Source organism: Electrophorus electricus, chromosome 6 (genome assembly GCF_013358815.1).
Source record: "Electrophorus electricus isolate fEleEle1 chromosome 6, fEleEle1.pri, whole genome shotgun sequence".
NCBI lineage: Eukaryota > Metazoa > Chordata > Actinopteri > Gymnotiformes > Gymnotidae > Electrophorus > Electrophorus electricus.
In genome coordinates this window covers 275,001-287,500 of record NC_049540.1, presented here as the reverse complement: position 1 = coordinate 287,500, position 12,500 = coordinate 275,001, and the positions used below count along the sequence as shown (strand labels likewise).

Sequence of the window (12,500 nt, the reverse complement as noted above, 5' to 3'; positions counted from 1 at the left end):
CTACGCTTCGGTCTACCCTCGGTCTGATCAGTCTGACCTCGGTCTGGCCTCTGTCTGATCGGTCTACGCTTCGGTCTGGCCTCTGCCCGATCGGCCTACGCTTCGGTCTGGCCTCTGTCCGATCGGCCTACGCTTCGGTCTGGCCTCTGCCCGATCGGCCTACGCTTCGGTCTGGCCTCTGCCCGATCGGCCTACGCTTCGGTCTGGCCTCTGCCCGATCGGCCTACGCTTCGGTCTGGCCTCTGCCCGATCGGCCTACGCTTCGGTCTGGCCTCTGCCCGATCGGCCTACGCTTCGGTCTGGCCTCTGCCCGATCGGCCTACGCTTCGGTCTGGCCTCTGCCCGATCGGCCTACGCTTCGGTCTGGCCTCTGCCCGATCGGCCTACGCTTCGGTCTGGCCTCTGCCCGATCGGCCTACGCTTCGGTCTGGCCTCTGCCCGATCGGCCTACGCTTCGGTCTGGCCTCGGTCTGATCAGTCTGAGCTCGGTCTGGCCTCGGTCTGGGCTTGGTCTGATCAGTTTACCCTCTGTCTGATCAGTCTACCATCAGTCTGACCTCAGACATGTCTCCACTTTTCTCACTGGTCAGCATTGATGCATATAGCTCTTAGACGTGTCCTGTGACTTCAGTATGGTCTGGTATGGACAAGTCTCTTAGTCAGACGTATTGGGAGTTCTGATCTCCTGTCGTCTCAGCTCAGTACATGCCTTTTGATCAAGGTCGCTTCAGCTCATGTGTAGCTCAGTTCAGCATTTTCCTCCCAAACCGAATTTTAAAACATAAATAGATTTTATATTGCATAAGTATGTAATACAGAAGTACAGAAGGTATATTCTGACATATGTAGTATAAAAGTAGGAAATGTTTATTCTGATTATTACATACTATAATGATCAATGAGTCTGATTTAAATGGAAAGTCTGATTTAAATGTTTCATGTTTAACACACGTCTGATGCTTCTAAATCTTTCCTTCTGCCGATGATAAAACTCTTTAACGGCATTTCCCTCCCGGCTTGTTCTGTTGTGAGATCACACACTTAAGTGAGGCAATGTGTTCTAGTAATATCCACAGTGTCTACCCCACTAGAATCCAATCCTTATTCTAACTGCTCCTGGAAATGTGAAGATGCTTGTCTGTTTATCTTGGGTCTGCACTTTTTGTGCATCTATTGACATTTTGTGCTTTTAATGTTAAATGGAGTAGGTTAAAGAAGAAACTACTGACTATGGTGCAGGAAGCCCTGAATAACGTTTCTCTTTTGACTGAAATGGTTTTCACTGTTTGCTTTCCTGATGAAACTGTGTTGTGAATAACCTCGTATAGATCAGTCACCTTCTATTTTGGTTCTTTCTACACAAGCCTGTTAGCTTGTTTTAGTCCTTGTATGGCATAAAAACTGGTCTTTGGATAATTTTAAGTGTCCTCAGCATGGACATGGAAGAGGTCATTTTGGGTCCTGGAGCAGGATTCACTGGGTAATGCTGATCATATTCCTGTGTGGCTTTGGACTGTTTGACTTTGCTTATGCAATTGTGCAAAAGTGAGAATGCTCTGAATAAACCAGAGAAGATACTACCAGCCCTCTCCCTTCCTTCCTGTGGGGCAAGAAGTTTTGATGTAGTTCAAGGAGTTGAGTTGCAAAACAACAAGCATCCTGGTATGGAAGATGTCCGTTTCATCATCTGACTTGTTCTCCATTTGAAGCTTCTGTACATGAAGAACCTTTCTTCATGGAGAGTGAGAGTGGTAAGATGCAGGAATTGGCAAAGAGCAAGACATCATTAGTCACCCCTGATTACCCGCACCTCCCCACCTCTTCTCGTTCTTAGAAAAATCTTCCTCTAATTGTTTATTTTGGATTATTCCAATAGTACTTTATCAGGGGCCCAGAAAATGCTGTGCTCACAACAGGAAGTGCTGACATAAGTGAAGGAACATTTACAGCATTCTTTGACATTCTTTTCTGGAACAACATGCATATTTATCAGTACAATAGTGTATTTTCTTCCTGGAAATCAAACTCATGATCTTGGGCTTAGAAGCACCTTAATTTCTCTCCACATGAGCTATAGGAGCTGAAACATGTTTATTTATTTGTTATTTTTCAACAAGACTTAATGGAATTTCTTTGTTGCTGTTGCATCTGTGGACATAAAGGATATTTTGACGCTACTCTGTATTGAGTCAACTAGTTCTTTTCTGTATTCTCCATTCTTCTTGTGCGTAACTAGAACTAAGTGCTGTAGCTGTCTTGGAACATCCAGAAGGCCCTGCAACCAGAACCTGTGCCTGAACCTAGTCCAGAAGGCCCTGCAACCAGAACCTGTGCCTGAACCTAGTCCAGAAGGCCCTGCTCCAGAACCTGTGCCTGAACCTAGTCCAGAAGGCCCTGCTCCAGAACCTCCTCTTAGGGAAGTTGTCCCTGTTTCAGATCCATCCATAACGGAGTCTGTGGTGAAAGAAGTCAGTCCGGAAGCATCAGAAACTGCTTTCAAGGTGCCCACGCTTGAAGTGGCTACAGAAGCTCCTGCTGTAGAAGCACCAGTAACTGGAGCACGTATAACTGGAACATGTTTAACTGACGCAGAGTCTGCAGACCCTTCGTCTCTGGGGGAGAGCGGTAAGCCTGATTCATCTGCATGAAGACCAAGGTGTATATACAGGTGTATATGTATTTTATAGCAATCAGATGACTTTTATTCAGTTCATCACTTGAGAATTGTGGTTACTTGTTTCCCTGTGCTTTTACGTTATGGGAAAACTGCAGCAGAGCCTGGACTGGCAGCATGGCAGAATGTAACTGAAAGCGGTAAGAATCCAGATTTGACTGCACGGGAACAGATCGTCATTTAGTCCAGCAGATGGTGCTGCTGCAGAATCTTTACCTCACACATTTTGTCTGTAGTCACATGATAACGTTACCAGTACTTGATTACATGTTTACATGATTTTGATTACATGATATATTTTTTTTTAATGACATTTTATTTTTGAGTGCTTTATTATTACTTATCTATTTTGGAAAATTGAATTAGGTTAAATTAGGTTAGGAATTACGATGTTGTTGTTAGCTCACAGAATATCATCTTTTCTCCTTTTCTCTGGTCTTCATACTTCTGCTGCACTCAAACCCATTCTACCAATCTGACTTTTATTTTGTTTCTTGCCAGCTTGTTCCAGTGCATCTGTGGAATGTTGTAGAGCTAAATGATCACACTAGTTTCAAAAGGTCACACCTGATTTGCTGCGTCGATGAATCTGTCAAGTGTGTGATCTCTGTAGTGATAAATGTTGATGCTAAAAAATTTGTAGGAATCTTGCTCAGTTTTTCACCTGAAATGACACCCATCTTTCTTCCCTGTGTACAGTTTTGTGTTTCAGAGATGGCTGATCTTGACAAGACTATTGAATTGTTGCAGACATGAATAACCTGCGTCTGTGTAATCAGGGTTATTTGAAGTCGCCTGGCCATTTGTGTGCTGTCCTACCTGTTGATGCCTTCTCTGTTTGGCTTCATTTCAGCCTCTGATCCTCCACCTGCTTCAGCTATGAGCCCTGTGGAACCTGCTCTCCCTGAAGTCCCTGAACACGCCCCCTACCTCCTGATAGGTGGAGGCACTGCCTCATTTGCAGCAGCTAGGTCCATTCGCGCCCGTGATCCTGGTGCCAGGGTGAGTAGCGGTGCCAATAAGTCTGTTTATTCGTGATCATTAATTATATCCTAAACACATTAAAATAATTAATGAGCAGGTACACATACACATGCACAAAAAAGAGCATCAGTGAACTGTAGAATATGAATATATTAATTTCATATGCTAATGTTGGTCAGATGGTAATTTTTGACTACTAACACATCCTGTTGATGGTTAAATAATAGTAACTTATTAACAAAAATCTGGTGAAGCAGTTTAGTAGCTTGCTGACTGATGGAGGAGACAGTCAATAAGGAACTAGCAAGATCTGAACTGTCGGTGTACCTGAATGTGGACTCACTGTTTGGCAATTAGCTGGTCCCTGTTGGCCTTTCTATTTCTGTTTAACAGTTGCTTATTACTGACTGTTAACAAGTATTGACATAGTTAATAGCAGTAATAAACTCATTTTAAACCATTTATAAAGCCTTACTGTAAAGTAAAATGAATTACTATACATTGGTGATATGTTATTAAATAGCAATTATGGTGTTTGTTCAGCAGGCACTAAGGAGTACATGACGATTTATAATTTATACAGATTTTCTCATTTTTTGTGCTTATGTAACTACTGGAAATGCAGAGGACTGATGGTAGAACCCTGTGGAACTCCTCTTGTGCACTCACTGTTTTGGGCCTTTTGGATAATTAGTTTTGATTCCTTATGTACAGGTGCTGATAGTGACAGACGAAGCAGACCTGCCGTACATGAGACCTCCCCTCTCTAAGGAGCTCTGGTTCTCTGATGATCCCAGTGTGACAGAAACACTGCGCTTCAAACAGTGGAATGGCAAGGAGAGGAGGTATGTTGGTCCATGGTGAAAACACCGTTATAGGACAGGTATTCTGCTCAAAATACCGTTATAGGACAGGTATTCTGCTCAAAACACCGTTATAGGACAGGTATTCTGCTCAAAACACCGTTATAGGACAGGTGTTCTGCTCAAAACACCGTTATAGGACAGGTATTCTGCTCAAAACACCGTTATGTCCTGTGGGGGGACAAGTATTGATGACATATATGATGTGATTTCCCCAAATTTCTCCACCGCCAGCATGTGGTTCTGCTGCAGATCGAAAGTTTAAAATGTTCCAACTTCAAGCAGAAACCTCAGTGTATTGTGTGTCACTTCTCATGAGAGAAGGGGCAAACAAATTTTAATCAGAAGATGAATTTGAAGACAAAAACAGGTGGAAAAAAGCACCCAAACTGTATCAAATGTTCCTCTTTACCATAATTAAAAAATAAAGCTTGGAAAACTGTCCAGTTTGTGCTAGAATTTCAGGTGAACATTTCACTGTAATGAACACGCACAGCCTAGCCTAGCTTATCTTAGCACAGCATTGCCAAAACATCCTAGCACAACTTAGCATAGCCTAGCAGTTTATTTGCTGGTGATGCTCATGGCATGGTGTTTTTAATAGTAGTCACTTAAAACTGATTTTCTGAATGTTTCTTCATCACCACTGTGTTTAAAAGTAATTTCTGCACTGCTGTTATTATGAGGTAACGTAACGTTACACTAGAAAACGTACAGCTAGCTAACGTTGCTATTCTGCTTTACTAAAACAGGCGTGTATGAGTGTGAAAATGAACTTATGTTAAACTTATGTTTCTGATTGTAATTTTTGTTTCAATTAGAGTTATTTTGTTTGCCCTACACAGTTGCAAAAATACAATACTGATGATTATACTTACTGCATATTACTCCAGGGATGAGGAAAAATCTTCTCATAAACATTTCTCAGTTTTAAGTCAAGTACTTACTTGTCAAACAGTTATTGTTATTATTATAATGTCACATTATATTCTAATTATTATTGTTTGGTATAGTAGTAATAGTCAATAGTGAAATATCTACTGCACTACCCCACATGCCGGATTTATATGAACATTTCTGGCAGCTCTGCTCCTGCGTGTGCAGATGGATCCATTGAGAGGAGTTTTAGGGAATTTTCTCAGATTGCCAGCCACTGAATCCAACTGATCCAGTCACAGAATCCAGCTAAACCCTTAGCTGATCTAGTTCTACATTGTAAGATCAGAACTGACATTATTATGTCAGGTTATGTAAGGTTAGAAAATTATTACAATATTGCCAAATTTTAAAATCTTCTGTATCAGTGATTTATCTTTTAAAGATCTTGTTTATTTCAGGATAGTCACATGTATTTTTATACTTCTGGTTCTTTACTAAAACATTAATAAACTTATGGGTTAACTATGTATGTTATGAATATTTGAAGTCTGTAGGCAGGAACCATTGGGTTAGGGTTAGGGTTAGTGTTGGGGTTGGTTAGGGTATATTATTGTGCATCTTCAGGATGTTGCTGTTGTGTTTTTCAGGACGTTTTTGTTGTGTTTGTGTTTCAGTATCTATTTCCAGCCTCCATCCTTCTACGTGAGCCCCAGGGAGCTGCAGACAGTGGAGAACGGAGGCGTGGCTGTGCTGATGGACAGGAAGGTGAGGGCCCCGCCCTCTCTGTGTTTATAACTGCATCCTCACCAGGTCAAGATGACCTTTTATGGACTTGTATTGTGTAATCTTAAAAGAGAGAATACTAAATTGACTGTATAAAAGTATATATTTGCGTGTGTGCGTGTGTATCATGTAGGTTACGCATATGGATGTCAGGGGAAGTAAAGTGAAACTGAGTGATGGTACAGAGATTTCTTATGACAAGTGCCTCATTGCAACAGGTAAAAAAACAAAACACACACACACACACACACAAACAGGAAATTAATATGCATTGGTGTGACAGGTGGAGTTCCCAGGAATCTGCAAGTAATTGAGAGAGCAGGTGAGGAGGTTAAGAAGAGGACAACACTCTTTAGGAAGGTACATCGCTCTCTCTCTCACACACACACACACAACCAACATGAAGGTACATCTCACACACACACACACACACACACACACACACACACACACACACACACAAAATCAACATGAAGGTACATATCTCACTCACACACACACAAAACCTACATGAAGGTACATATCTCCCTCACACGCGCACACACACACACACACCCACACCGTACACACACAACCAACATGAAGGTACATCTCACTCACACACACCGTACACACACAACCAACAAGAAGGTACATATCTCACACACTCACTCACTCACTTACTCACGCAGGCATGCACTCACACCGTACGCACGCGCACCATACACACGCGCACCGTACACATGCGCACCATACACACACACACGCGCATGCACACCGTACACACAGGCACGCACACGCAGACTGTACACACGCGCACATACACACACACACGTACACCGTACACACACACACGTGTGCTCGCACATGCGCACGCACGCACACCGTACACACGCACGTGCACTCACGCACAAATACCGTACACATGCATGCGCGTACACACATGCATGCACACGTACACACGCGCACACCCCGTACACACGCGCACACCGTACATGCGCGCGCATGCGCACCGTACATACACAGGCATACGCACTCACACACACGAACGCGCACACACACACCGTACACACAACCAACATGAAGGTACACACACACAACCAACATGAAGGTACATATCTCACTCTCTCTCTCACACACACACACACACACACACACACACACACACACACAACCAACATAAAGATACATACTAACACACACACACAAAACCAACATGAAGGTACATGTCTCTCTCTCACACACACACACACACACAACCAACATGAAGGTACATATCTCACTCACACAACCAACATGAAGGTACACACACACACAACCAACATGAAGGTACATATCTCATTCACACTCACACACACACACACACACACACACACACACACACACACACCGTACACACACAACCAACATGAAGGTACATATCTCACTCGTGTGCGCGCACACACACACACACACACAACCAACATGAAGGTACATATCTCACTTACACACACACAACACGAAGGTACGTATCTCAGTCACACACACACACAACATGAAGGTACATATCTCACACACACACACAACATGAAGGTACGTATCTCAGTCACACATGTCCTCTCTCGTGTGGTGTTTATTTTGTTTGGGTTTCGATAGATTGAGGATTTCCGAGCCCTGGAGAAAGTGTCCCGTGAGCTGAAGTCCATCACCATCATCGGGGGAGGATTTCTGGGCAGTGAACTGGCCTGCGCACTGGGCAGGAGATGTAAGTCTAAACACCACCACCACCGCTGCAAGGTTGTGAGTCTAAACACCACCACCACCAAAACAGGGCTATGAGTCTAAACAACACCACCTCCACCACAGGGCTGAGAGTCTAAACACCACCACCTCCACCACAGGGCTGAGAGTCTAAACACCACCACCTCCACCACAGGGCTGAGAGTCTAAACACCACCACCTCCACCACAGGGCTGAGAGTCTAAACACCACCACCTCCACCACAGGGCTGAGAGTCTAAACACCACCACCTCCACCACAGGGCTGAGAGTCTAAACACCACCACCTCCACCACAGGGCTGAGAGTCTAAACACCACCACCTCCACCACAGGGCTGAGAGTCTAAACACCACCACCTCCACCACAGGGCTGAGAGTCTAAACACCACCACCTCCACCACAGGGCTGAGAGTCTAAACACCACCACCTCCACCACAGGGCTGAGAGTCTAAACACCACCACCTCCACCACAGGGCTGAGAGTCTAAACACCACCACCTCCACCACAGGGCTGAGAGTCTAAACACCCTCTCTTGGCTCTGTAGCTGCTGATCTCGGCCTGGAGGTTGTCCAGATGTTTCCGGAGAAAGGCAACATGGGTAAAGTTCTACCAGAATACCTGAGCAACTGGACCACAGAGAAAGTTAAAAAAGGTGCTGAAAATATAAAAATCCAACACTTATAATCTGTGATGTAATAAATTATACAATAATATAATGTAATAGTCGTTTAGTTTTTTCCTGAATAAGCCATGAAACTAATAAATGCATCTGAAGGGGGAAGGTGACTTTACTGACCTTTGACCTCTGTCAGAGGGTGTGACTGTGCTCACGGACGCCGTGGTGAAGAATGTGAGCTACAAGGATGGAAAAGTGCAGATCAGGATGAAGGACGGGCGCGTGGTAAGGTTGCACATCACTGATTGGACAACAGTCACTTTAAACTCCGCCCCCTGGGAGTGGCAGAAGAACAGAACAGAACGTCTCTTAGACGTTAGTTTGCGTTGCGAGGCCCATGTCATAACAGATGTGTGTGTGCTTAACACTGCCTTGTTGCCGTAGGTGAAGACAGACCACGTCGTGGCAGCGGTGGGTTTGGAGCCCAACGTTGAGCTGGCGCGGTCCGCCGGCCTGGAGGTCGACTCAGACTTTGGGGGCTATCGGGTCAACGCTGAGCTGCAAGCACGCGCCAATATCTGGGTGGTGGGTGATTCATCTTTGTCATCATAGATTGACGGACAGTACCCTCCATCGTCAAGAGTGCTTTAAAGTCTGACATACATTAACTTAAAACTTAAAAATAAGCACAATACATGCTACTGAGATGGTAAAGTGGACCAGTCTGCTGGGTAGTGTAGTGTACTCTAGTGTTGTGCCGTCCCCTGGGTAGTGTAGTGTAGTGTTGTGCCGTCCCCTGGGTAGTGTAGTGTAGTGTAGTGTTGTGCCGTCCTCTGGGTAGTGTAGTGTAGTGTAGTGTTGTGCCGTCCTCTGGGTAGTGTAGTGTAGTGTAGTGTTGTGCCGTCCTCTGGGTAGTGTAGTGTAGTGTAGTGTTGTGCCGTCCTCTGGGTAGTGTAGTGTAGTGTAGTGTTGTGCCGTCCTCTGGGTAGTGTAGTGTAGTGTAGTGTTGTGCCGTCCTCTGGGTAGTGTAGTGTAGTGTAGTGTAGTGTTGTGCCGTCCTCTGGGTAGTGTAGTGTAGTGTAGTGTTGTGCCGTCCTCTGGGTAGTGTAGTGTAGTGTAGTGTAGTGTTGTGCCGTCCTCTGGGTAGTGTAGTGTAGTGTAGTGTTGTGCCGTCCTCTGGGTAGTGTAGTGTAGTGTTGTGCCGTCCTCTGGGTAGTGTAGTGTAGTGTAGTGTAGTGCCGTCCTCTGGGTAGTGTAGTGTAGTGTAGTGCCGTCCTCTGGGTAGTGTAGTGTAGTGTAGTGTAGTGCCGTCCTCTGGGTAGTGTAGTGTAGTGTAGTGCCGTCCTCTGGGTAGTGTAGTGTAGTGTAGTGTAGTGCCGTCCTCTGGGTAGTGTAGTGTAGTGTAGTGTAGTGCCGTCCTCTGGGTAGTGTAGTGTAGTGTAGTGTTGTGCCGTCCTCTGGGTAGTGTAGTGTAGTGTAGTGTTGTGCCGTCCTCTGGGTAGTGTAGTGTAGTGTAGTGTAGTGCCGTCCTCTGGGTAGTGTAGTGTAGTGTAGTGTAGTGCCGTCCTCTGGGTAGTGTAGTGTAGTGTAGTGCCGTCCTCTGGGTAGTGTAGTGTAGTGTAGTGCCGTCCTCTGGGTAGTGTAGTGTAGTGTAGTGCCGTCCTCTGGGTAGTGTAGTGTAGTGTAGTGTAGTGCCGTCCTCTGGGTAGTGTAGTGTAGTGTAGTGTAGTGTAGTGCCGTCCTCTGGGTAGTGTAGTGTAGTGTAGTGTAGTGCCGTCCTCTGGGTAGTGTAGTGTAGTGTAGTGTAGTGCCGTCCTCTGGGTAGTGTAGTGTAGTGTAGTGTTGTGCCGTCCTCTGGGTAGTGTAGTGTAGTGTAGTGTTGTGCCGTCCTCTGGGTAGTGTAGTGTAGTGTAGTGTTGTGCCGTCCTCTGGGTAGTGTAGTGTAGTGTAGTGTTGTGCCGTCCTCTGGGTAGTGTAGTGTAGTGTAGTGTTGTGCCGTCCTCTGGGTAGTGTAGTGTAGTGTAGTGTTGTGCCGTCCTCTGGGTAGTGTAGTGTAGTGTAGTGTTGTGCCGTCCTCTGGGTAGTGTAGTGTAGTGTAGTGTTGTGCCGTCCTCTGGGTAGTGTAGTGTAGTGTAGTGTTGTGCCGTCCTCTGGGTAGTGTAGTGTAGTGTAGTGTTGTGCCGTCCTCTGGGTAGTGTAGTGTAGTGTAGTGTTGTGCCGTCCTCTGGGTAGTGTAGTGTAGTGTAGTGTTGTGCCGTCCTCTGGGTAGTGTAGTGTAGTGTAGTGTTGTGCCGTCCTCTGGGTAGTGTAGTGTAGTGTAGTGTTGTGCCGTCCTCTGGGTAGTGTAGTGTAGTGTAGTGCCGTCCTCTGGGTAGTGTAGTGTAGTGTAGTGCCGTCCTCTGGGTAGTGTAGTGTAGTGTAGTGTAGTGCCGTCCTCTGGGTAGTGTAGTGTAGTGTAGTGTAGTGCCGTCCTCTGTGTAGTGTAGTGTAGTGTAGTGCCGTCCTCTGGGTAGTGTAGTGTAGTGTAGTGTAGTGCCGTCCTCTGGGTAGTGTAGTGTAGTGTAGTGCCGTCCTCTGGGTAGTGTAGTGTAGTGTAGTGCAGTCCTCTGGGTAGTGTAGTGTAGTGTAGTGCCGTCCTCTGGGTAGTGTAGTGTAGTGTAGTGTAGTGCCGTCCTCTGGGTAGTGTAGTGTAGTGTAGTGCCGTCCTCTGGGTAGTGTAGTGTAGTGTAGTGCCGTCCTCTGGGTAGTGTAGTGTAGTGTAGTGCCGTCCTCTGGGTAGTGTAGTGTAGTGTAGTGTAGTGCCGTCCTCTGGGTAGTGTAGTGTAGTGTAGTGTAGTGCCGTCCTCTGGGTAGTGTAGTGTAGTGTAGTGCCGTCCTCTGGGTAGTGTAGTGTAGTGTAGTGCCGTCCTCTGGGTAGTGTAGTGTAGTGTAGTGTAGTGCCGTCCTCTGGGTAGTGTAGTGTAGTGTAGTGCCGTCCTCTGGGTAGTGTAGTGTAGTGTAGTGTAGTGCCGTCCTCTGGGTAGTGTAGTGTAGTGTAGTGTAGTGCCGTCCTCTGGGTAGTGTAGTGTAGTGTAGTGTAGTGCCGTCCTCTGGGTAGTGTAGTGTAGTGTAGTGCCGTCCTCTGGGTAGTGTAGTGTAGTGTAGTGTAGTGCCGTCCTCTGGGTAGTGTAGTGTAGTGTAGTGCCGTCCTCTGGGTAGTGTAGTGTAGTGTAGTGTAGTGCCGTCCTCTGGGTAGTGTAGTGTAGTGTAGTGCCGTCCTCTGGGTAGTGTAGTGTAGTGTAGTGTAGTGCCGTCCTCTGGGTAGTGTAGTGTAGTGTAGTGTAGTGCCGTCCTCTGGGTAGTGTAGTGTAGTGTAGTGCCGTCCTCTGGGTAGTGTAGTGTAGTGTAGTGTAGTGCCGTCCTCTGGGTAGTGTAGTGTAGTGTAGTGTAGTGCCGTCCTCTGGGTAGTGTAGTGTAGTGTAGTGCCGTCCTCTGGGTAGTGTAGTGTAGTGTAGTGCCGTCCTCTGGGTAGTGTAGTGTAGTGTAGTGTAGTGCCGTCCTCTGGGTAGTGTAGTGTAGTGTAGTGCCGTCCTCTGGGTAGTGTAGTGTAGTGTAGTGTAGTGCCGTCCTCTGGGTAGTGTAGTGTAGTGTAGTGTAGTGTAGTGCCGTCCTCTGGGTAGTGTAGTGTAGTGTAGTGTAGTGCCGTCCTCTGGGTAGTGTAGTGTAGTGTAGTGTAGTGCCGTCCTCTGGGTAGTGTAGTGTAGTGTAGTGTAGTGTAGTGCCGTCCTCTGGGTAGTGTAGTGTAGTGTAGTGTTGTGCCGTCCTCTGGGTAGTGTAGTGTAGTGTAGTGTTGTGCCGTCCTCTGGGTAGTGTAGTGTAGTGTAGTGTTGTGCCGTCCTCTGGGTAGTGTAGTGTAGTGTAGTGTTGTGCCGTCCTCTGGGTAGTGTAGTGTAGTGTAGTGTTGTGCCGTCCTCTGGGTAGTGTAG

General features: G+C 46.2%; 1 protein-coding gene across 4 annotated transcripts in view; it reads left to right on the top strand.

Annotated features, from left to right (window-relative positions):
* The window catches only part of aifm1 (apoptosis inducing factor mitochondrion associated 1), a 23,999-nt gene that overhangs the window by 5,744 nt on the left and 5,755 nt on the right, over positions 1–12,500 (top strand). The window contains exons 4-14 of one of the 4 annotated variants that reach the window (XM_035527648.1): positions 2,437–2,625; positions 2,776–2,814; positions 3,528–3,676; positions 4,373–4,503; positions 6,075–6,165; positions 6,317–6,401; positions 6,467–6,543; positions 7,798–7,906; positions 8,464–8,571; positions 8,732–8,820; positions 8,980–9,120. In XM_035527648.1, coding sequence (XP_035383541.1) covers positions 2,437–2,625; positions 2,776–2,814; positions 3,528–3,676; positions 4,373–4,503; positions 6,075–6,165; positions 6,317–6,401; positions 6,467–6,543; positions 7,798–7,906; positions 8,464–8,571; positions 8,732–8,820; positions 8,980–9,120 — 1,208 coding nt within the window. Of the gene's footprint in view, positions 1–2,436; positions 2,626–2,772; positions 2,815–3,527; positions 3,677–4,372; positions 4,504–6,074; positions 6,166–6,316; positions 6,402–6,466; positions 6,544–7,797; positions 7,907–8,463; positions 8,572–8,731; positions 8,821–8,979; positions 9,121–12,500 lie in introns of all 4 variants that reach the window. The other 3 variants (XM_035527647.1, XM_035527649.1, XM_035527650.1) reach the window with 3 other exon arrangements.